The sequence below is a fragment of the Alosa alosa genome, chromosome 20, assembly GCF_017589495.1.
Source record: "Alosa alosa isolate M-15738 ecotype Scorff River chromosome 20, AALO_Geno_1.1, whole genome shotgun sequence".
Taxonomy (NCBI): domain Eukaryota; kingdom Metazoa; phylum Chordata; class Actinopteri; order Clupeiformes; family Clupeidae; genus Alosa; species Alosa alosa.
Genome location: NC_063208.1, coordinates 26,816,815 through 26,837,473, shown reverse-complemented (window position 1 = coordinate 26,837,473; position 20,659 = coordinate 26,816,815). Strand labels below are relative to the sequence as shown.

The 20,659-nt window shown below is 41.1% G+C and overlaps 2 protein-coding genes across 2 annotated transcripts in view; one reads left to right on the top strand and one right to left on the bottom strand.

Moving 5' to 3' along the window:
- Positions 1-1,225: 1,225 nt before the first annotated feature.
- On the bottom strand, positions 1,226-16,168 carry serinc2 (serine incorporator 2). Its single transcript, XM_048230412.1, has 10 exons — positions 16,062-16,168; positions 14,453-14,614; positions 13,573-13,760; positions 13,238-13,317; positions 12,856-12,993; positions 11,069-11,238; positions 9,836-9,926; positions 9,064-9,208; positions 8,405-8,620; positions 1,226-2,340 (listed from the first exon to the last, which is right to left on the bottom strand). Exons 1-10 carry the CDS (start codon positions 16,098-16,100, stop codon positions 2,202-2,204), a joined length of 1,368 nt encoding a protein of 455 aa, XP_048086369.1. The 5' UTR covers positions 16,101-16,168; the 3' UTR covers positions 1,226-2,201.
- A 3,217-nt stretch (positions 16,169-19,385) lies between these two features.
- Positions 19,386-20,659, top strand: part of LOC125285338 (cAMP-dependent protein kinase inhibitor beta-like) — a 33,311-nt gene continuing 32,037 nt past the window's right edge. The window contains exon 1 of the mRNA XM_048229749.1: positions 19,386-19,579. The gene's annotated coding sequence lies outside the window, so the exon portion shown is untranslated. The remainder of the gene's footprint in view (positions 19,580-20,659) is intronic.

Below are 20,659 nucleotides of genomic sequence, written 5' to 3'. Positions count from 1 at the left end.
CCATCAGGACCAACGGGGACGGGACGGGACAGAGCAGGGCAGCTGAGAGTGCAGGAGAGGGAGGGGGGGCAGAGGAGTGGGGGCACAATTAGCCCGGTCACTGGGAAATGGGCTGTGAGAGAGGACAGTGCAGAGAGGAGTCACGTACGGTGGACAGTGCACACAGACACAGACTTCTAGGCATTCAGCAGGGAGACACAGGAGTGCCGGTAGAGATCTATAGGGCACTATGTAGTGAAATGAAGATTTTGAACGATGGTGGATGGTGTGTGTGTGTGTGGGGGTCAAAGGTTAAAGGTGACCCAACCCCCCCCCCTCCCTTCAAACATCTATGGTCTACTGGTGGTGCTGCAGAGGGTGTGGAAGAGATAGACCTGGGGGGGGCACAACTGGTTGGCTGACTTGGGGGAAGAGTCTGTGTTTTGGGTCTGTTGCTTCTGCTTAAACACACATGAATGAACGCTGATGTGACACCGCCCCCCACACAGAGAGAGACAGGAAGAAAGCAGGCATTCTGGGAGATGTCTGGGAAGTCTGCAGGGCCTATGTGGGAGATGAGGAGAGGGGTGTGTGTGTGTGTGTGTGTATGAAAAGCTGAACGGAACTGTAGGAATGACATACTGTCCCTCAGGCAACAGAGAGGGTACTCCTTGAACTGCATGGACAAACACACACACACACACACACTCCTTCCGACAACCCCATGGATGAATGTTTGTTCTGTGCTCACCCTACCTCATGCCAGTCTTGTGATGGGGAAAATCACATTCCCGAAACGAATGCTTGCCAAGTGTGTGTGTGTGTGTGTGTGTGTGTGTGTGTATATATGAGGGGGGCTCCCCAGTGAAAGCAGGGACTAAGGGTAATCAAACTGGGTTACACTGACCATGTGACCATGGGTAGGCACACATAGCCAAAAGCCAAAGGAGTCTCCACCAGGCCCCCAGCACACACACACACACACACACTACTGTAAGAAAGGGAAACAGGGGAGAAAGCCCATGATAACTCATTTTAAATTATCACTTTTACATGGATACATATAAAATCAACCAAGTCCCAGGGCCACTATGTCAGTTCTAGCATGTCTTATGTCATTGTGCTTCTGCTGCTGAAACTTATTTACAGGAACAACACTGCTCCCTAGAGGACAATGTACATCAATGCAGTCTGAACATCCATATTCTTTCGTCTTTAACACAAAGAAAATACTGTGACCAGTAGATTTTGGAACATGTTTTTTTTTATTATACTAAAAGGGTATACTTTGCAGGAAGAATAAAAAGATACAAAAGTATAAGGCTTAAAATAACCAACACTCCTCAAAAATCATTACAGGCACCAGAGACAAACCCAAACTGTACTTTACTGAATCTAATTTATGGCTTTTCTCCTTACCCTGAACAATACACAGTTACAATATTTAACTTGTAAACGTGATACAAAGGAATCGTGAAGTCTACCCCTATAAGTCATTCAATGCTTTATGTAACAGAAAAAGGAATACATCAGATGACATTAGCAAGACAACGGGAACAGTGGTGCAGATTTGATTTTGAATTTCCCTATGAATGTATATTATACATAATGGGTAAAATGTGAAATGTAAAAGAGTGTTTCATAAAACAACTATTACTATGACCTGGAGCCAATAGACCTTTTTATTCCAAGTATATTTGATCCAAAACCAACAAATAAGTGTGATCATGACAAAAAGAATGTATGTTGAATCGTTTTTAGTGCTATAATATATAAAATATTTTGGAAAACATGACTTAGAAAGGTTGACAAAAATGATTAAAATTGTCAGGATACTTCAATTCCAAACAATAATCCACGATGAAACCTTTATTATTGTCTTTTGTACTAGTGTTTTGCATTGCATAGAATTTTGTGTAGAAAACCAGCATCAACCGAATTATTTTACATAAATCTTTAAAATATATAAATATTATATATTTGGGTTTGGGCTATATCTGAGCCATCAACCAAAGAACTTTAAAATGAAAATGTTTTTTAATAATCCCCTCATGTAGATATCTGGCTTTGGTTTGATTTGGAGGTGGTGTTTGTATTTGTTGATAAGCTGGTTTAACTCCCACAACTATTGACCAAATGATTTCAACAAGAACAAAACAAATCAAAGGAGCATCCTTAAAATCAATCATCACCCCAACGGTCACAGATACCTCGGTCTTTGTCTAACTGAAGTCACGGTCGCTGAGGACGAGGGGGGCTACCAGGGTCCAGAGGTAGATGGCCAGACCAAGCCAGCTGGAGCTGATCTTCACCCACACAGCAGGCATGGTGCTCTCCATGGCATGGTAGTCCGTCTCCGGCCTGAGAGAGAGAGAGAGATAAAATAGAAATAAGAGAGAGAGGTGGATGAGACAGAAGGACTATCAGTGAGGATACCATTCAATTGTGATTGTTTAAAAGTGCAAAAGTTTCTTTTGAGTAATTTTATCACAAGGCTGTTTTTTAGAACATCCTCAAATTCATTTTGTTGGAATGGCAGCCTGCCTTTTTCACTTTTTACTATTACACAAAAATATATTGAGTTCCTTTAAAGCAACAATATAGGTTAATACCATGTTTATTGTACTGTTTCTGTAGCTAGCCCTTGTTTTTATTTTCAAAAAAATCATTTTGGGAGAATATAATTCAGTTGTACAGAGGAGATAAACATATCTGTTGTTTCCATCGTCGCCTAGTTTTCACGATAAAGACAAAAATTCCTTGCTGCCACTTTAACTGAGCGTCATTGCAAGGTACTTCAGAGTAACACAGAATCTCCTCAGGAGTCTACAGCAAGCTACATACCTCTCTGTTAACAGTGAAATACACCTTACATGTGTTCCCATAGCTTTACATTTATAGACAGTGTTATAGACAGTCTTCAGGAGAACCTGCATTGCCTTTATTTTGAGACTGCATTTTACATTGCACCCTGAATCACCCACTACACCTTTATTTTTTCACCTTTTTTAATGGATACTGACTGTAATTTACGTTTGGCCTACATTATTACTTTAATAAATATTTGTTAACGGTTATCTATGTGTGGTCTCATATATGTTAAATCACCACAAACGAGCCTGGTGGTCTTAACAAGTGCAAGGAACAGTGTAGTCATGTGTTAACTTCCAAAGATGTAGACAGAGTGATAAACTGTCAAAAGTCATTTTGGATAAAAAAAGAATAATCATAATATAAATACTAGATGTACCGCATAGCGGTACAAAATATGACCGCCGCTCAGTCCTGTACATCCGTTCCGCGAAAATAAATCACACTTCAAATTGTCTCCATATTTTACTCCATCCCCCACTCTTGAAACTTTTGTGTATGCTTGTTTGGCATGCCTGAGTGTGTGTGCAAAAGCGGCTGCACAGAAAGTAGCCTACTGGTGCTGAAAAGGTGAATAGATTGTAGAATAGCCAAAGAAGATGTAGCATTGTTATAAAACCTTTAAAATCTCTAAACAATCACAAGTAGGGCAGTTCATCACAGTTCATCCATTGCAACTGGATTGATGAAAGGTCACTTACACCTGTAGGCTACATTGTATTTGGGAAGAGCAAAAGGTATCAGCATAATGTTATTTATTTATTAATTTATTTTTTATGTATTTTTAAACAAAAACATCTCTGTCAGTTCCATGCCGTTTTCAACAGCTATCAAAAACAAAGGTCATTTTTGGATGGATGGATTTTTTGTGAATGTTTCTTCTTCTACATAAGATTTTAGTCATCTTTAGTTCATGTAATACTTTATTGTCAATGCACAAATTAAGTAACAGTAGTCTGAAACGTTATTGTTAATGCACAAATTAAGTAACTGTAGCCTAGTCTGAAACGAAATGCTGTTTTACATCTAACCAGTGGTGCAAATAACTGACATGTCCAAATGGGCCTTGATGAAATGCGTCGCTAGACTGTTCATACACATTTTAACGGGCCAAAGTTGAAGAGCTTTTGTCCGTTATTGTTAGTGCAAAATATAGGCTGATTCATGTTCCCTTGCATTGTTTAACTGAGGTCCATGGCTAGTCTGGCTTTCATCAGACCAAGCTCAATCTTTTAAGAAATCAAAAAATAAATAGCGGGCAGATCAGGCTGGGTTCACCCAGCCTAGTCCATAGGCACACGATATTGTTTAATTTTCCGATTGAGATATACACGCTCTGGCTATTCTAAATGCAAAAAATGCATCAGGGAGTTATGACAAACGGTAACTAACAAACTAGATCCTAATAGAAAGCTGTTAGCTTCCCTAAGCTACAGGTAGGATTATAAGGTAGGCCTATTTACAACATAAATTGTCAATAGGCTATGCTGGCGCATTACACAAATAAAATCTCCTTTGAAACCAATGGCTTCGCCTTACAGTATCAAGCGGACTTAAACTGTCATATCGTGGCGAAAAGGTGTAATAACATTCACGCAACTCCATGAGTCAAGGAAAGCGGGAATGAAGTAGCCACTTCTAAATGGGACCCACTACACAGTAGCTTAAGGTGTTTTGCTAAAGCAGCCATAATGAAATGAAGGTGTCATTGTTTGGATACTTCACACACACGTGCTTTTTAATTTCACAGACTACAACTACCAAGCTGTAATCAAAGCACATCGATTCCCCTCTCACACCCTGCACGCACTTAAAACAAAATAAACAGGCGTCTCAGTCTCACGCATGTATAGGCAAAACTGTATCAGACCGGTGTAACGTTGGTAAATCTTCCATTGCACAGAATGATTTTGTAGCACGTGCAATAAAGGACAGTCGAAAGATACAAACAGTGCTGCTATCCATTTGCTTGGTATAACCGCATTTATAGTTTTCTACAAATGCAATAAATCAAATGCCTCCATCACTCAACCAACGCTTAACGGTAACATTACCTAGGTCCTTATTGATATTACAAGATTAACGCATCTACAGTAAAAAAACCAAGCATGTCCGACAAACATCCTCAGATTTATTTCGCTTCAAGAAGAAATGGGAATTACACTTCATGTGAACATCGCCCTATCCTTATTAGATGTTCGCTGCGGTAAATTACAGTCCTTGTATGAAGCGCCCATTGTTTTTCCAACCCACTTTTAACTTCCAACAAAATTACGCCTCACTGCAACGATGCGCCATCTAGTGGACAAACGACTACTTATCGCCAATACTGAAAATGCAGCCATGATGATGATGATGAATATTTATTTTGGCTTTCTTTTAATCCTACTGAATTTGTAATTATGTATCGGCCGTTCTAATACCGATAGTATGTGGGTGCCTGTGTGTGTGCATGTGTATATGTGTGCACCGCCATTTACAGGCCAATGAGTGTACAGTCACTAAATGTACACATAACCTAATTTTTTAGACCCCCATGGATGAAATTCTACTGAAACTTGGCATACCCCTCGAGAATGCCAGGTCAATCATACACATAAAATTTGGTGCAGTTCTGAACATCTTAACTGAAGATAGGGGCGATTAAAGCAGAATAATATTGCATTTTCATTTTTACCGGGGGTGGGGGTGCAAAATCACAAATGAGTGATTATGAGCCAGGTTGATGTGGGCCCTTGAGACCAACATACCATAAAAAGATTCTTCATCCTCAGTGCCACGGTTCAGGTAGTTATTTAGGAAAAACTGTTTTTTTTTTTTGCGGTTCAGGGGCCCAGCACGGGGTGGTAGTTTAGAAATTTTTCCGTAAAAGTCTAGTGGGGCTACATACCCACCAAATTTCATGTACCCGGTGGTTCGGTGTTCCGGTATCAATGACCAAAAATTCAGGGAGTAGATGACGGAAAAATTCTTGAATTGTGTGCATGTACAAATTTATGTTTATGTGTGTGGGTGTGTGTGTGTGTGTGTGTATGTGCGTGCTTGTGTGTTTGCCTCATGATGTGTGTTTGTGCATGTGCATGCATGCGTACATATGTCTACTGTGTGAGTATGTGTCATACGCGATGATTACTGTAAATGTATGTGTGTGCGTGTGTATCTGTTTATGCACATGTGTGCACATGGAATGGGTTAACATGACCCCTGGAGGCAAACATCATGGAAAAAATTGGTCATCCTAGGCCCTACAGTTCTCAAGATATTCACAGAGAACTGTGTTCTGCCCTACCCTCCTTTCGGGGTCCAGTCCAGCGGGGGCTACAGATCAAAACGAAGAATGACGGTTCCATGCTATCCATGTGGGGTACATTCCCACCAAGTTTTGTGTACCCGGTCTTTCAGTGTCCGGGGAATCCTTGTTGGTGTATGCGCCACTAAATGTACACATAAATTATTTTATTGTAAGGCCCCCATGAACGATAGTACACAAAACTTGGCATGCATTCGGAGGGTGTCATAATGATCCTACACTTTTAATTTTGTGCAGTTTTGACCTTGTCAGCCAGAGATATTGTGATGAAAACACCTAATTTTTTGCTTTTAATTTTTAACTAGGTGGCGCTTATACATGAAATAAGTGGTAATGGGATGGGTTGACATGCCCCTTAAGACCAACATACATAAAAAGGTGGACCTCCTAGGTCCCACGGTTCTCGAGATATTCACAGAAAACTGTCTCCGCCACCTACAGGCCAGTTGGTGTATAGTAACATAAATTAATTTATTGTGTGGCCCCCATGAGCGACTCGACTACTGCAATGCCCTCCAGACAGGTCTCCCAGCCTGCGCAGTGAAACCACTTCAGATGATCCAGAACGCTGGGCGCGGCCTGGTCTACAACCAACCCAAAAGGGCACATGTTACCCGCTGCTCATCCAGCTACACTGACTACCTATGGTGGCCGCATCAAATTCAAGTCTCTAACGCTTGCCTACAAAGTAGTCTCCGGTTCTGCTCCCACCTACTTGAATGCCCTCATACAGACTTACACTACCTCCAGACCGCTCGCTCCTCTGACGAACGGCGCCTAGCTCTACCACCGGATGCGCTCAAGCCAATCCAAACTTTTCTCATCTGTTGTTCCTCGTTGGTGGAACACACTGCCAGTTCCTACAAGGGCAGGGACATCCTTTTCCACTTTCAAAAACTCCTGAAGACCCAGCTCTTTAGAGAACATCTACTCTCATAGCAACACTTACAACAAGTCTTACTGATCCTAGCACTCACCAGCCGTTTTAAACTGACAAGTAACTGTAAAAACAGCACTCACCGACGACTTATTCTTACTGTACTCTAATGTTTTTAAACTGTCCTAAAATTGTGAGAATTGTTCCAAAACATACTGTTTACCATGTTGTTAGTCGCTTTGGTTAAAAAAAGCGTCAGCCAAATGTAATGTAATGTAATGTAATGTAATGTAATGTAATGTAATTCCACAAAACTTGGCGTGCATACAGAGGGTGTCATAATGATCCTACACTTCCAATTTCGTGCAGTTTTGACTATGTTAGGTCACAGATACCTTCAATTACAACACCTCATTTTTACTTTTTGTGTTTAACTAGGTGGCTATACATGAAATGAGTGGTTATGGAATAGGTTGACATGGCCCCTTGAGATCAACATACAAAAAAAAAAAGGTCCTCCTAAACCCCACGGTTTTCGAGATATTCACAGAAAACTGTGTCTGCCCTACCCTCCTTTCGGGGGTCCAGTCCAGCCGGGGCTACAGATCAAAAGAAAAACGATGGTTCCATGCTATCCATGTGGGGTTACATGCCCACCAAGTTGCGGTACCCCGGTCTTTCAGTGTCCCGGGAATCATTGACGGAAATTTGGGCATGCAAAAAAGAAAAAAAAAAAAAATCTGACTTCGCTGCGCGGCGGTCATAATTAACACTCAGCATTAGAAAACTGTCTGTGAATTTCAATGGTGCATCCAGCACAGTTTAATAAGCATTAGCGGTAGCCAACACTGGCTTTGTGGTCTTACTACTTTACGTCACAATGGCCACATGCATCATGGAATAGCAACCATTACTGAAATGGGATATTCTGCCATCTCTTCAAGAATTAGTACTAGTCTGAGAAGGACAATGCATTAACACACCTTTGACTGAAAGTCACATGAATAAATGTCAGGACTAGGCTCTGACTGAAGCAACACCACGGTCATTAGATTATGACTGTACGTATGTACGTAATCAATGTACAGTAAGGGTATTGATCCAAAGTATGTCATAAAACATTGACATTATTGGCAAGGGTGAAAAACTTTTAGGATTTGGGAATATAGGCTGGGAAACACAGACAGCCACAGCCACATACACACACACACACACACACACACACACACATCCAGGTCAAAGTGTATTCATTACATTCAACACTACCTCCTTGTTGTGGCTACTGATAACATGGGATGAAATCCCCCTGGGAGTGACACACTGATTTGGCTTCTCTCCCTAAGTACTGGACAGCACTGGATACTCACTGGTACCAGTTGGTGAGGGTCATCATGATGTAGAGGGAGGCCAGGAAGAGGCTGAAGTGGAAGAACGAGTAGCTGTAGGTGACGCTGTCCTCCTCGTTGTCCACGGCGCGCCGCACGCCGTCATCGCCCATAGCCTCAGCGTCGGACGCTGCCAGACCCTCGGTCTCTTCCGTCCGCATTAACTTGTTCACCTGACTGTTGTTGGACGAGCGAATACTGGAGAGCGGCAGAGAGAGAGAGAGAGAAGAGTCAGTCTTTTATACATTTACATCTTTTATACACTTCCATACATCTTACTTTGTGTGTGTGTGTGTGTCAGAAGGAAATGAGAGAACACTTGTGAGGAGATCCCTAGATCCCTCCTAGAATACTGACTCTGACGCGGTGTGTGTGTGGGAGGGGGGCATAGTCTACTATAATGAATGAAATTGGCTACACCAGACTTGATAGCATCACATATGTTCCGAAAAAATTAGCCAATCTTCTAAAACAATTTTTACATGCCACAAACGGAACGCTTCAGTTATGGGCCCGGTATAGTCTCCCTGTGACAGGAAGTGACACCTTGTTTCATAAAACAGCACTGTAGGATCAGGAACATGTCCGCCAAGGACATTATTTAGACGTGGACTATGACAGACTTCTCGGTCAGCTCATACCTTGCATACAGAGTGCAGAGGATGAAGATGACCAATCCCACAATGCTTTGTGCGTCCCACCACTGAACTTGCCCAGGGGGCACAGTAGGACTGGGGGTGGCGGAGTTGGAGACGATACTCAGAAGACTTGGGTTACAGTTACGGTCTACACAGAGTAGAAATACCAGATTAATATGCATTATTATGTACGGTAATAACTATTCATTATACCGTATTTTTCGGACTATAAGTCGCACCGGAGTATAAGTCGCACCAGTCAAAAAATGTGTCATGAAGAGGAAAAAAAACATATATATAAATATATATGTGTTGCACCTGAGTCGCAGGACCAACCAAACTATGAAAAAAAGTGCAACTTATAGTCCGGAAAATATGGTAATATGGTTTAGTGTCATATTATATATATATATATATATATATATATATATATATATATATATATATATATATATATATATATATATATATATATATCACATAATATCATACTAATGCACATACATACATATACAAATACACATACAATACATATTGTCAACAGAGAATGAACCAGGTCTGACATGTTCAGGATTTGTTGTACCACACGAAGTAACACAATATGCTTTGGTGTAAAATTATATAAAATGAAATCATTTCCAAAGACGGGTTATTAGATTTTGAATTTTCAATCACGTTCTTCTGGTAAGTGGACTTGGACATAGTTTTTTCTCAGTTGACCGTAACTAGGATCTGTGGGTTAATCGGGCATACAACATATTGACCGGTGACTTACTGGGGTTGTTGGTCATGGCCGACCAGGTCAGATACATGGTGTAGAGGGAGATCAGGGAGGATTGGAGTAGACCGGAACTGGGCTGAGCTTCCTGAAGGTGCACACACACACACACACAAATAAATAGTCAAACAATATACACACAAATATAATACATAAATCCACAAGCCTAGGCTACAAAGCCATATGAATTAATGTAATCTGAATTAGCTTTGATATATACTTTCATATAGTATATGAAAGTATATCTTATTTTTTCATTATTATATGTGCCCTCTTATTTACTTATTTACTTACTTTTTTGTTTACTTGAATGTTATGTTTGTCTGTGGACTTAAAATTGGTAAAATATGTCTTGTCTTCACCGTGGGATAGTGAGAAACGTAATTTCGATCTCTTTGTATGTCTGGAACATGTGAAGAAATTGACAATAAAGCTGACTTTGACTTTGACTAGTGATTGTGAAAGCCACTGGTTAGCACTCTGGACTTGTAACCGGAGGGTTGCCGGTTCGAGCCGCGACCAGTGGGCCGCGGCTGAAGTGCCCTTGAGCAAGGCACCTAACCCCTCACTGCTCCCCGAGCGCTGCTGTTGTAGCAGGCAGCTCACTGCGCCGGGATTAGTGTGTGTGCTTCACCTCACTGTGTGTTCACTGTGTGCTGTTTGTGTTTCACTAATTCACCGATTGGGTTAAATGCAGAGACCAAATTTCCCTCACGGGATCAAAAAAGTATATATACTTATACTTAGATCGCTTTCTCGCGGCTGTAGACGGTAATGTTTTTATGTAGGGTTCATGTCAGTTAATATGAATTAACATTTAAGAACATGTTCAATATATAAGTCACACCTGACTAAGTCGCAGGACCTGCCAAACTATGAAAAAAAGTGTGACTTTATTTTGATTTTCTTATCCTACTTATTACTTATTCATATCCTACTTATGTTATATACCTTTGTGTTTACCTTATTTTGTATGGATCACCCTTCATTTGAGCCATACTCTGTTACATTGCTTCCCTTCTCATGCCCTGCATCCCCTGCTTTCAAATATGAACTCCTTGTTCCTCAAATGTTTGGTCTATGTATCTATGTTATTATTGTCATGCCTAACCTCACAAATTGTGAAGCACTTTGGGTCAACTCTGTTGTTTTTGAATGTGCTATACAAATAAATTGACTTGACTTGACTAAATATGAGTACTGAGGTGCATCCATCCTGCATTAACAAACCTGCACTTTGGGCAAGATGGCCACAATCGACACCACAATGCTAAAGATGAGGTTGAGACTGATGAAGGTCTTGTGTGTGGCACAGTCGTCAGTCTGGGTGTAGTACACATAGAACAGCACGACTGCAGCAAACGCCAGGCCGTAGAACAGGAACGTGAAGGTGAGCAGAGCTGTGATAAAGACGATATATTTTAGATTAGGTGGACACAGGAGAGGTGTTCCATTCCTAGAACTATAGGTTGGAGGTTACCCACATCAACAACAAAGCCTATTTACCATCTAAAACAAAATCACCAATAAAAGCAACCTTTGTGGGCAAAAAACATCAGCTTGCATTTGTCAAGCAGGCACCTTTCTTCATCAGTGTTTCACTGAATTAGGCACCTCCACAAGGCACAACGGTGGTGTCTGGCGTGGCATCCCAATCTCACCCCCCTCTACACTTATAATGGGTTCTCTACCAACAAACACAGACAGAAAATATGCAGTAAAACACCGTAACTCATGTCACACAGATCTTCTCTTCTTCTAGCTAGGTTCTGCCCAGTGTTTCCCTCTGTTAAGGGGGGAGCTATGGTGCAAGAGGCAGCACCGCACCATGTGTGGGTCTCAGTGCCCATGGGGACCCAGGTTTGATTCCGGCCTGCGGTTATGTCCTGACCCCACCCCATCTCTCTCTCTCTTCCACTCGTTCCTGTCTCTCGCCACTGTCCTATCGATACAAAGGCAAAAAGCCCCCCAAAAAATAAAAAAGGGGAGCTGTGTCTTGTCTCCATCGCCTCAGCACTTGCTCTAAGATGTTCAGATTCTGGGATCTGTACAGAGCCTTAAAAATAAATTCAATCAAACTTAAATGAATTGAATTCTGTCTCTGCATTATTCAATCATTTCTACCCCCTTCTTTCAAAACCTTCATGTTAGTAAGAAATCACAGAACTCTTCTCATCTTTTTTCTCCGCATTATATTTAATCATTTGTTCTCTTTCTGGCTCCCCATTTCTTCATCCTTTCCTTCAACATCCAAAGTATTATTCCCTCTCTTCAGTGAACACATTAATTTATTTGGGCCATGGTGAAGGAATATGTGTTGCCCTTCAAGACTATGTCTAGGTCTTGCATAATAAAATATAATAAAATAAAAGCAACATCCATTAGTCTTTCAGGGAAGATGGCAGTAAAATATCTGACTCAGACAAACTCCAGCCAAGGTCATGATTTTCTCATAAATGCAGCCATAGCTGGGCTTTCTAAAGATTACATCATAGGCACAAGGCCACCTGTCTCTGAATTACCTTCTAGGTTAAAAAAACATAACAAAGCATCTAAGATAATGCAGGTCAAACAAGTGAGTGTTTTGTTATTCTATCAGACATTGGCTGAAGATCAAATCCAACAGTGTACATTTCTTGGCCTCACTGCAGTATTCAAGTTGTGTGTGCGCCAACAATATGAAGTTGTAGTTTTGATCCATATGATGCACACATGCTGTCCCAACCTTACATGTACAGATAATGTATATTTACATGCCTATGCACTGTGTCCTGTATTGTCACTGTGTCCGGCATTGTAACTTGTTTCATTGTATGCATTTTTCTATTTCATGTGTCTTCTTTAAATTCCTTTATTTAAATGTATTCAACTTTCCTTTAAACATCATTTAAACATTATTTATTTGCAAAGCACATGGAATTGCCTCCTTGTATGAATTAAATGTTCTACATAAATAAACTTATCTTGTCTAAATGAATGACTGTAAATGAAGTAGGACTTTCACTGTTTCACTGTACCTGCATACCAGCACTTGCTATTGCCGTTCTCAGCGTTCTCCACCCAGTTCTGGTTCCAGGTGTGAGCAAAGTCCACCAGCAGAATGAGCTGGATGAGGATGAAGATAAATGAGCCCACTACACCAAAGTAGTACCACACTGTCAGGTGTGTGTGGGGGGGGGGGTAGAGAGAGAGAGAGAGAGAGAGAGAGAGAGAGAGAGAGAGAGAGAGAGAGAGGGAGTAGAGAGAGAGAGAGGGGAGTAGAGAGAGAGGGGGGGCTAGAATTAAAACACAGAGTAATTCTTCTGACACATCAAAGACAGCAGAAGTCTCTCAAAGGGATCTTCTGAACTCTGCAGGTCTGAAATGAGAGCCAAGAAGTAGGAGAACTGTCTGTAGTACCTGTGGTGAAAGTTCCATCAGGAATGAAGAAAGCCCCTACAGTGAGCCCCACCAGCAACAGGAACTTGAAGAACCAGAATCTGAAATTCACAATTGATGCATGTTAACACACAATACACATCTACTGTATTTGTATATATACTCACACACACACACACACACACACACACACACACACACACACACACACACACACACACACACACACACACACACACACACACACACTTGAAAAAAAAAACAATCCTACAAAAAAACAAATGCAGTGCCTGCCACACTCCCACCAGCAGATGGCCCCCTCCTGTAAGCAACACTGAGACTCCTGCATGTCCTACCCATTCTGAATGGAGGCTCGCGGGTCCTTGCTGCTGCGCACCCGGATCATGATGATGGAGAAGAGGAAGAAGAAGCAGGCCATGGCAAAACACATGCGGTACACTGATTTGTAGCCGACGATGATGTCACATTGGATTTTGTTCTCCAGGCCAGGTATTGAGGTGCCGCCGACACAGAACCCAGGAATCTGAGAGAGGGAAGGACCAAACAAACAAACAAACAAACAAATACAAACAAACAAACAAACCAATGAGATAAATAAACTGAGAGAGCTGCACTAAATAATTCTGGAGTTTCTATTACCTAATATTTGCCAGTGTTATGCAATCTGCACTATGCAAGACCTGGTATGTGTTGCTTCATAAAAAAATCATTGTGAAGTAATGAATAACTCTTGATTTAGAATCACTACTAGTGAACAACATGCAACTTTTATTGATTAATGATGAATGAGGCGACTGCTGAAAGAGGAAGGCACTTTCTCAAAGGGCAGTTCTATGCATGCTGAGCTACAACTTCAGCTTCCCCAAAAGCATGGATACTCAGTACTTGGCTATGTGATCCGAGTCATAGAATCTAGCTCAGGGATTTGAAAAAGGGGGACAGTACAGCCACTCAATCCATATTTCCACTATTTTAAAGTGTTTGCCAGTTTTTTCTGTTTTTTTTTTTTTTTTAAATAACAAAAGATAGGCTACACTGATTTACAATACATTCTGTGAAATAAAGGGAGGCCTCCTCTGAAATACCATAAGCCTGTAAAGTAAAACTACTCCCTGCTCAGGGGTGTTACGCAAGTTAAAATTTGACATATAAAGTTACATTAGATTTAACAGCTCCACTCTACTCAGGTGCTTAACACTTCCACAGACAGGGCACCTTTTTCAGTTGGGTCTCCATGCCAGGTAGGATCATGATGACGGACACCATGGTGCCCAGGAGCAGGAAGAAGGAGAATGCCAGACGGCTGACGGTGGAGTTGTATGCTGCTGGGCAGCAGCTGGACAGGAGGCAGGGTGCTGAACTGCACAGACATGATGCCTGTAGAATACATACACAAACACAAACATGTGTGCGCACGCACGCGCACACACACACACACATACATACACACACACACGTAAACATTGGTCCAAAGACACTGAGGATAGATTCATATGTCTGGGCAATCAGAAGTGACTCAGTAAGATATTCTTTAAAATAAATAAAATAAAAAAAAATAAAGAAAAATAAACTATGCATTCATTGTAGCTACACAAGCTGTTCTTTCATGCAAATCAGCACAGCCTCTGATTCATTTGAGTAAATCAGGTCACTTCAGTTTTGACAAACAACACGCCACAATGCCTCGCCAATGGCCCCTGACTACGAGCCCTGTCAGGGAAGCCCAAGACAGACAACAGTGGGATGGAAAGTGGGTCTACACAAGGGTTGGGTTGGCATGGCTTTTCTTCATCATTAAGTGCTCACTAGGGGAGTCTACAATTAGGGTGTCTGCAGGGATTGTGAGGCCTTTTACAAGAATGCGGTTCTGGAGCCCGTGAAGGGTCATTCCATATCAAATCAACCAATTTCAACTAAATTTCCCACGCTCTCAGAAAATCGATGCAGTGATCATTTTAGTACTATAATAGTGTCGGAATATTTTTTTGTGTGCTCGAGTTTCAAAATTGCCTGTTGATCATGTGGGCACCATTATTTTTTGGTATTTTTACCATGCATTAATCTGAGGATGGTGTGATAAAAAATATATATACTTCTGATGAGTTTCTTTTTTTTTTTTTTGTATTTTCAAAAACTGTTTGCCAGAATATTTACGCAACTGAAGTCTTATCCTATGAGGCATGGCTGTGTTCAAGTCAGATAAACGGGAACAAGAAAGCCCTACTGAAAGCATTTTCGATGACGCGGATGTAAACAAAACTCATTGGACGTAGGCCACAATGTTTTTCTGCGTAAACTGCGTAGCCTACTTTGCACACGCTAACCAATGTGTGGTGACAAGCAGTAGTTTTGTGGTAGGCCTTTTCGAATCCGTGTCAAAAAGTGGGTCAAAAGGAGACCAAAGCTGAGATTTAACTTAGGGCTTGGGCCTAGAACTGAAAGGTAGGCTACTCCTCCATGACTGGGTAGATACCAAAAAATCACAAAGCACAGCACGGTGAATAGGCTAGGCAAGGAGAAGAGGGCGATGACGACAGGACATACCAGCTCACGGCCAAATACGGAAGGGAAATTAAAAGTTAAACAAGTAGATTCTCTCAAAATCCCCAGCACACTTCTTTCATAGATTAAATATACCATATAAGTAAGTGTAACAATTTCAGTGATTCCATCGAATGAGTTGCGACAATGTAATAAAAAGCACATGAGGCTGTTCTCGCAGCGAGCTAGCGATCCATCATAGATTATGGAACTCAACCAACCAACCAAGGCAAACTTTTTTGTTCATAGAATGTGACTTGAAGTATAAGTTTTAGTTACTTACGCAGTTAGCGATAGAACATAAGGCCAGACAAGCCCCCATGTTTCAAACTGAATCCCGGAGAAAAACTGTTCTCATGAGAAATTTTGCGGAAGTGTTTTGTTTTTTTCACCTAACTCGTTTTACAAGAAGAGACCAAGAAACGCCTATTTTCATTCAACTAAATTCAACGCTCCTATTGTGATTGGTTAACGGGAAACATGGTCGAAAACCGGTGAAGTATTTTCGATGGATACCACATGACTTTTCCTGATTTTTTTCTCATTGCATTATAATGATGTTGAGACATAGCCTACAGTCGGAATTGAATTAACTTATTTTCTATTAATTTTCTATTGTGTTTCAAACCATCACGCCTACAGTTGAGATCTGGTAAAATGAGAAACACCCCATAGTAAACAGATGCAAGTAGACATTTACAGCCTATTTTAGAGTTAGGAGAATATAGCAACATGTTTATTAAGTGGATACATTATGGATATCCCATGGTCTTGGCCTCTCTGTGATGCTGCATGGGAAGAAAGTGGCGGTGGTCTGGTTAAGAATCTGGATTTCAAAATCAAAGATTTTACCAGAATATTATAAGATTGATCCCAGGGGCTGCTACCATAAGAGTTGTTAATCGAGATGGAACAAAGAACCATTCTCATGCATAACATACTGTAAAATGTTTTAATATTTGTCTGACTGTTTTTGAATGTGTATAGTCAAGTCAAGTCAAGTCAAGTTTATTTATATAGCGCATTTCATACACAGAGGTCATTCAATGTGCTTTACATAAACAAAACCAAACAATAATAACAAATAAAAGCATAGAAGGGCAATATAGACAAATAATAGTTAAAAGGTAAAGATCATAATAAAAAGAAAACATAAAACACAAGGTAAAATCATTTAAAAATAAAGAATAATTAATAAGCAAAAACAAAGGCATAAGTAGTAAAAAAGTAATAAAAGACAAGGTAGAATAATTATCAAGGCAGATTCAGAATTTGTAACTCGGCGCAGTGGCCCACTGGTTAGCACTCTGGACTTGTAACCGCAGGGTTGCCGGTTCGAGCACTTACCAGTGGGCCACGGTTGAAGTGCACTTGAGCAAGGCACCTAACCCCTCACTGCTCCCCGAGTGCCGCTGTTGTAGCAGGCAGCTCACTGCGCCAGGATTAGTGTGTGCTTCACCTCGCTGTGTGTGTGTTTCACGGATTGGGTTAAATGCAGAGACCAAATTTCCCTCACGGGATCAAAAGAGTATATATACTTATACTATATACAGTTAGCAGAAAGCATCTGAGAACAGTTTGGTCTTAAGTCTAGATTTAAAACTGGCTACAGTTGGGAGCTTTTTGATGTCATCCGAAAGTTGGTTTCAGAGCTGAGCCGCATAGCAGCTAAAAGCTGCTTCACCATGTTTAGTTCTAATAGTAGGTTTTACTAACAGGTTTTTCACCTAGGACCTGAGAGGATGAGAAGGTGTGTACTGCTGAAGCATGTCTGACAGGTATTTAGGTCCTGCTCCATTTACTGATTTATAAACAAGCAATAGTGCTTTAAAGCCGATTCTGTGACTTACTGGAAGCCAGTACAAGGATTTAAGAATTGGAGTAATGTGGTCAGTTCTTTTAGTTTTTGTTAGAATCCTAGCTGCTGCATTTTGTATCACCTGAAGCTGTTTAATAGTCTTTTTTGGAAGGCCTGTGAACAGTCCATTGCAGTATACACAATTATGGGGCAACGGATAGCCTACTCCAAAGTAATCTGTCACAATTTCAATGATGTTTACTTCAAGATGCAAAGACAAAATGACCGTTAAGAAGAAGTCAGTCACATGTCAGTCCCACTCCGCCAGTCAGAGTCTGCTATTGTTTGCTGAGAGCAGTTTACCAAACTCATTTAAAAGTTTATTGGCAAGTTTGTGGTAATTCTTGCCTGCTGCTGTTGAAACAAACATCAATTTTTACTCCATTATTAAATCATGAAGTGAAGGAAGATTACACAAGCCAAGTCGTGGTATGTTTTCTTTTCAGGCCTTTCCAGCTTTGCGAACTGAGGGAATAAATTATGTACAGAAAGCTGTGTCGCTGAAAAAGAATTGGAGCTGAGTTGGGTCATTGGAGCTGAGCTGAGTAGAACTCTACCAGGATATGGAGTTCATCTGTACTGTTGAGTGTCATAAAAGACATTGCTCACAATTTGCCCCTTGTTTACAATGCCTGAACTTGTGCTTGTGATGACAGAGGGAATGTGTGTGGGTGTGTGGGGAAGTGTGTGTGTGTGTGAGTGTGAGTGAGTTTGTGTTTGTGTGTTTGTGTATGTTTGTGTGTGTGTGTGTGTGTGTGTGTGTGTGTGTGTGTGTGTGTGTGTGTGTGTGTGTGTGTGTATGCCTATCTTTGTATGCCTTCTCTCCCCCCCCTCTCTCTCTCTCTCTCTCTCTTCCTCTCTACCCCTGTGTGTGTGTATGTGAGTGTGTGTGTGCATGTGTGTTTGTACCTAGAGGATGTCTGTTTAAGGGAGGAAGGATGTCCTCACGGTGTCCAGTGTCACTGCTGGAAGGGCCCAAAGCAGCTTGTGCTCAGGCAGATGTGCTGATGAAAGAGGCATGAAGGTCAGGCAGTCAACACATAAACAGTGTTCTCTTTCACCTGTTTTGAAGCCATTGGACTCCAGCACTGTGAAATAACAACAGAGATGGTGAAATAATTTTCACAGTATCAATATAGTCCATGTCACTCTTCCCCACTCATGACAGATCAATTGGTTTGTATATATACAATGTTTCTTTCTAAGGCATAACATATAATGGTCTAGCCAAGGTTATTTTAGTTCAGAGAAAATGCATTAATTGTTAATTGTTCATCTTCTCATGGGGTGGGGGCAAATACAGATAATTGTCTTTTACTGGCTATAGGTTATCTCCGAACATTTATATAGCATTAAAGCCTCACTTCCACCATATTATCGTTGCGATAAAGTCTTTTCGTTGACCTGTTGATGAAATAACTGTATAAAACACAATAACCTGTGCAAAATAGCACGATCCTTTTCCTCTCGATATCTTGGTTATACCGGGTTGGACCGTACCATTTAAATCATGGTAGATTCCGTTGACGCTTGATTTATCAAGTGCGTCTTGGCGTTGTCCGTTCGCAAAAATAAATAAATAAATAAATAAACGCCATTTATTTTGGTTTGAAGTATGTTGTCCTATCGATATAAGCTAGTGTTAAGGATGTAGATCATGTTTCTAAGCCATGCCCTGCGCACGCTAAGATGGTACGTTCCTCATTATTTGGCATCCTCACCATGGGTTAAACTACAGGAGTGAACATGCATCGATGTCGGTGCGCAGTGCACAGGTCCATTCACTATTGCTCAGGTCTTAGCTTAGTGTAACAACTTAAAACGAGTGAAGAACGGTATTTCTTGTCATCTGTATCGAGGCAGCATTGTAAGATGGTGGCCGGATAAAATTACTTTGGATTTTTCTACCCCCTTTGCTGTGTCAGCGCACCACATAACGACTGGTAAGTATAATTTATCAGATGGACATGTGGATTTGCGGACAAGGATAGGCTGTTCGTCATGTCTTTAGATCGTGCTTTTATATACATTCAAATATAAGTACAAATAAGTACAAAGGTAAGTGATACGATTGAAATAGGCTCTTTAGACCATAAAAGCATTTGACACTTACTCACCTGTGCAGTTTAGTTTTACGATGATGTAATTCTTTTCGAAAATGTTTCTGTGCATAAAGACATGGTGTTTGTTTCAAGAAGCTTCTCGAAGACTAAGCAAATGTTCTGTAGTGATTTGCATTGCAATGTGGTTTGCATGCATGTGTCCTAATGCACTACTATACTATGTGGCAGCAGGAATTGTTAAGATGTCCAATTTTGGGGGACTCCATTGTAGGCTGTAATAACATGTGGAAAGCACACACACAGAGAAAACATGTGGAAAGCATACACACACACACACACACACACACACACAGACAACATGTGGAAAGCACACACACACACACAAACAGAGACAACATGTGGAAAGCACACACATACAGACCTACCTTCAGTTGTCACACCTGGGAAACCACATACATTTTGAACTGCAATGTTCGGCTCTGCTTTAATGGTGAGGTTCATGTAGGGAGGCACAGGCCTTATATCGGGCATTAGAAAGTCTGTGTCTATTTCAGAGTAAAAATTGAAGTAAAGTCCAGTAAAAAGTGTTGGTCTTGCTTTTCAAATACGTATTCAGGGGACAGTATTGCAGACACAGGCCACTGCATTGGAGCTTGAAAGAACGTAAAACACTTTGTGGACTTGTTTCCCCGTTGAACTGTCAGCCATGATTTGTGTGACCCGGCAGTATTACAGAACAGCACAGGTCCAGCCGAACTGTTAGTTTTTCGCTCTCAAGGCCACAACTGTCAGGGCGGGAATTGTTTGGATAGTTATAGCTCTGGGCTCTAGACATGATCTCCAGCTTCCAGATTTCCAGCAGGTGCATCACTTGCTCAAATCCGAGTTAATTTCTAGACCTGTTGCTCACCCATAGGGTTGCAAGCCAGGTCTAGGTCTGCTCAATTTCTGCAGCAGTTT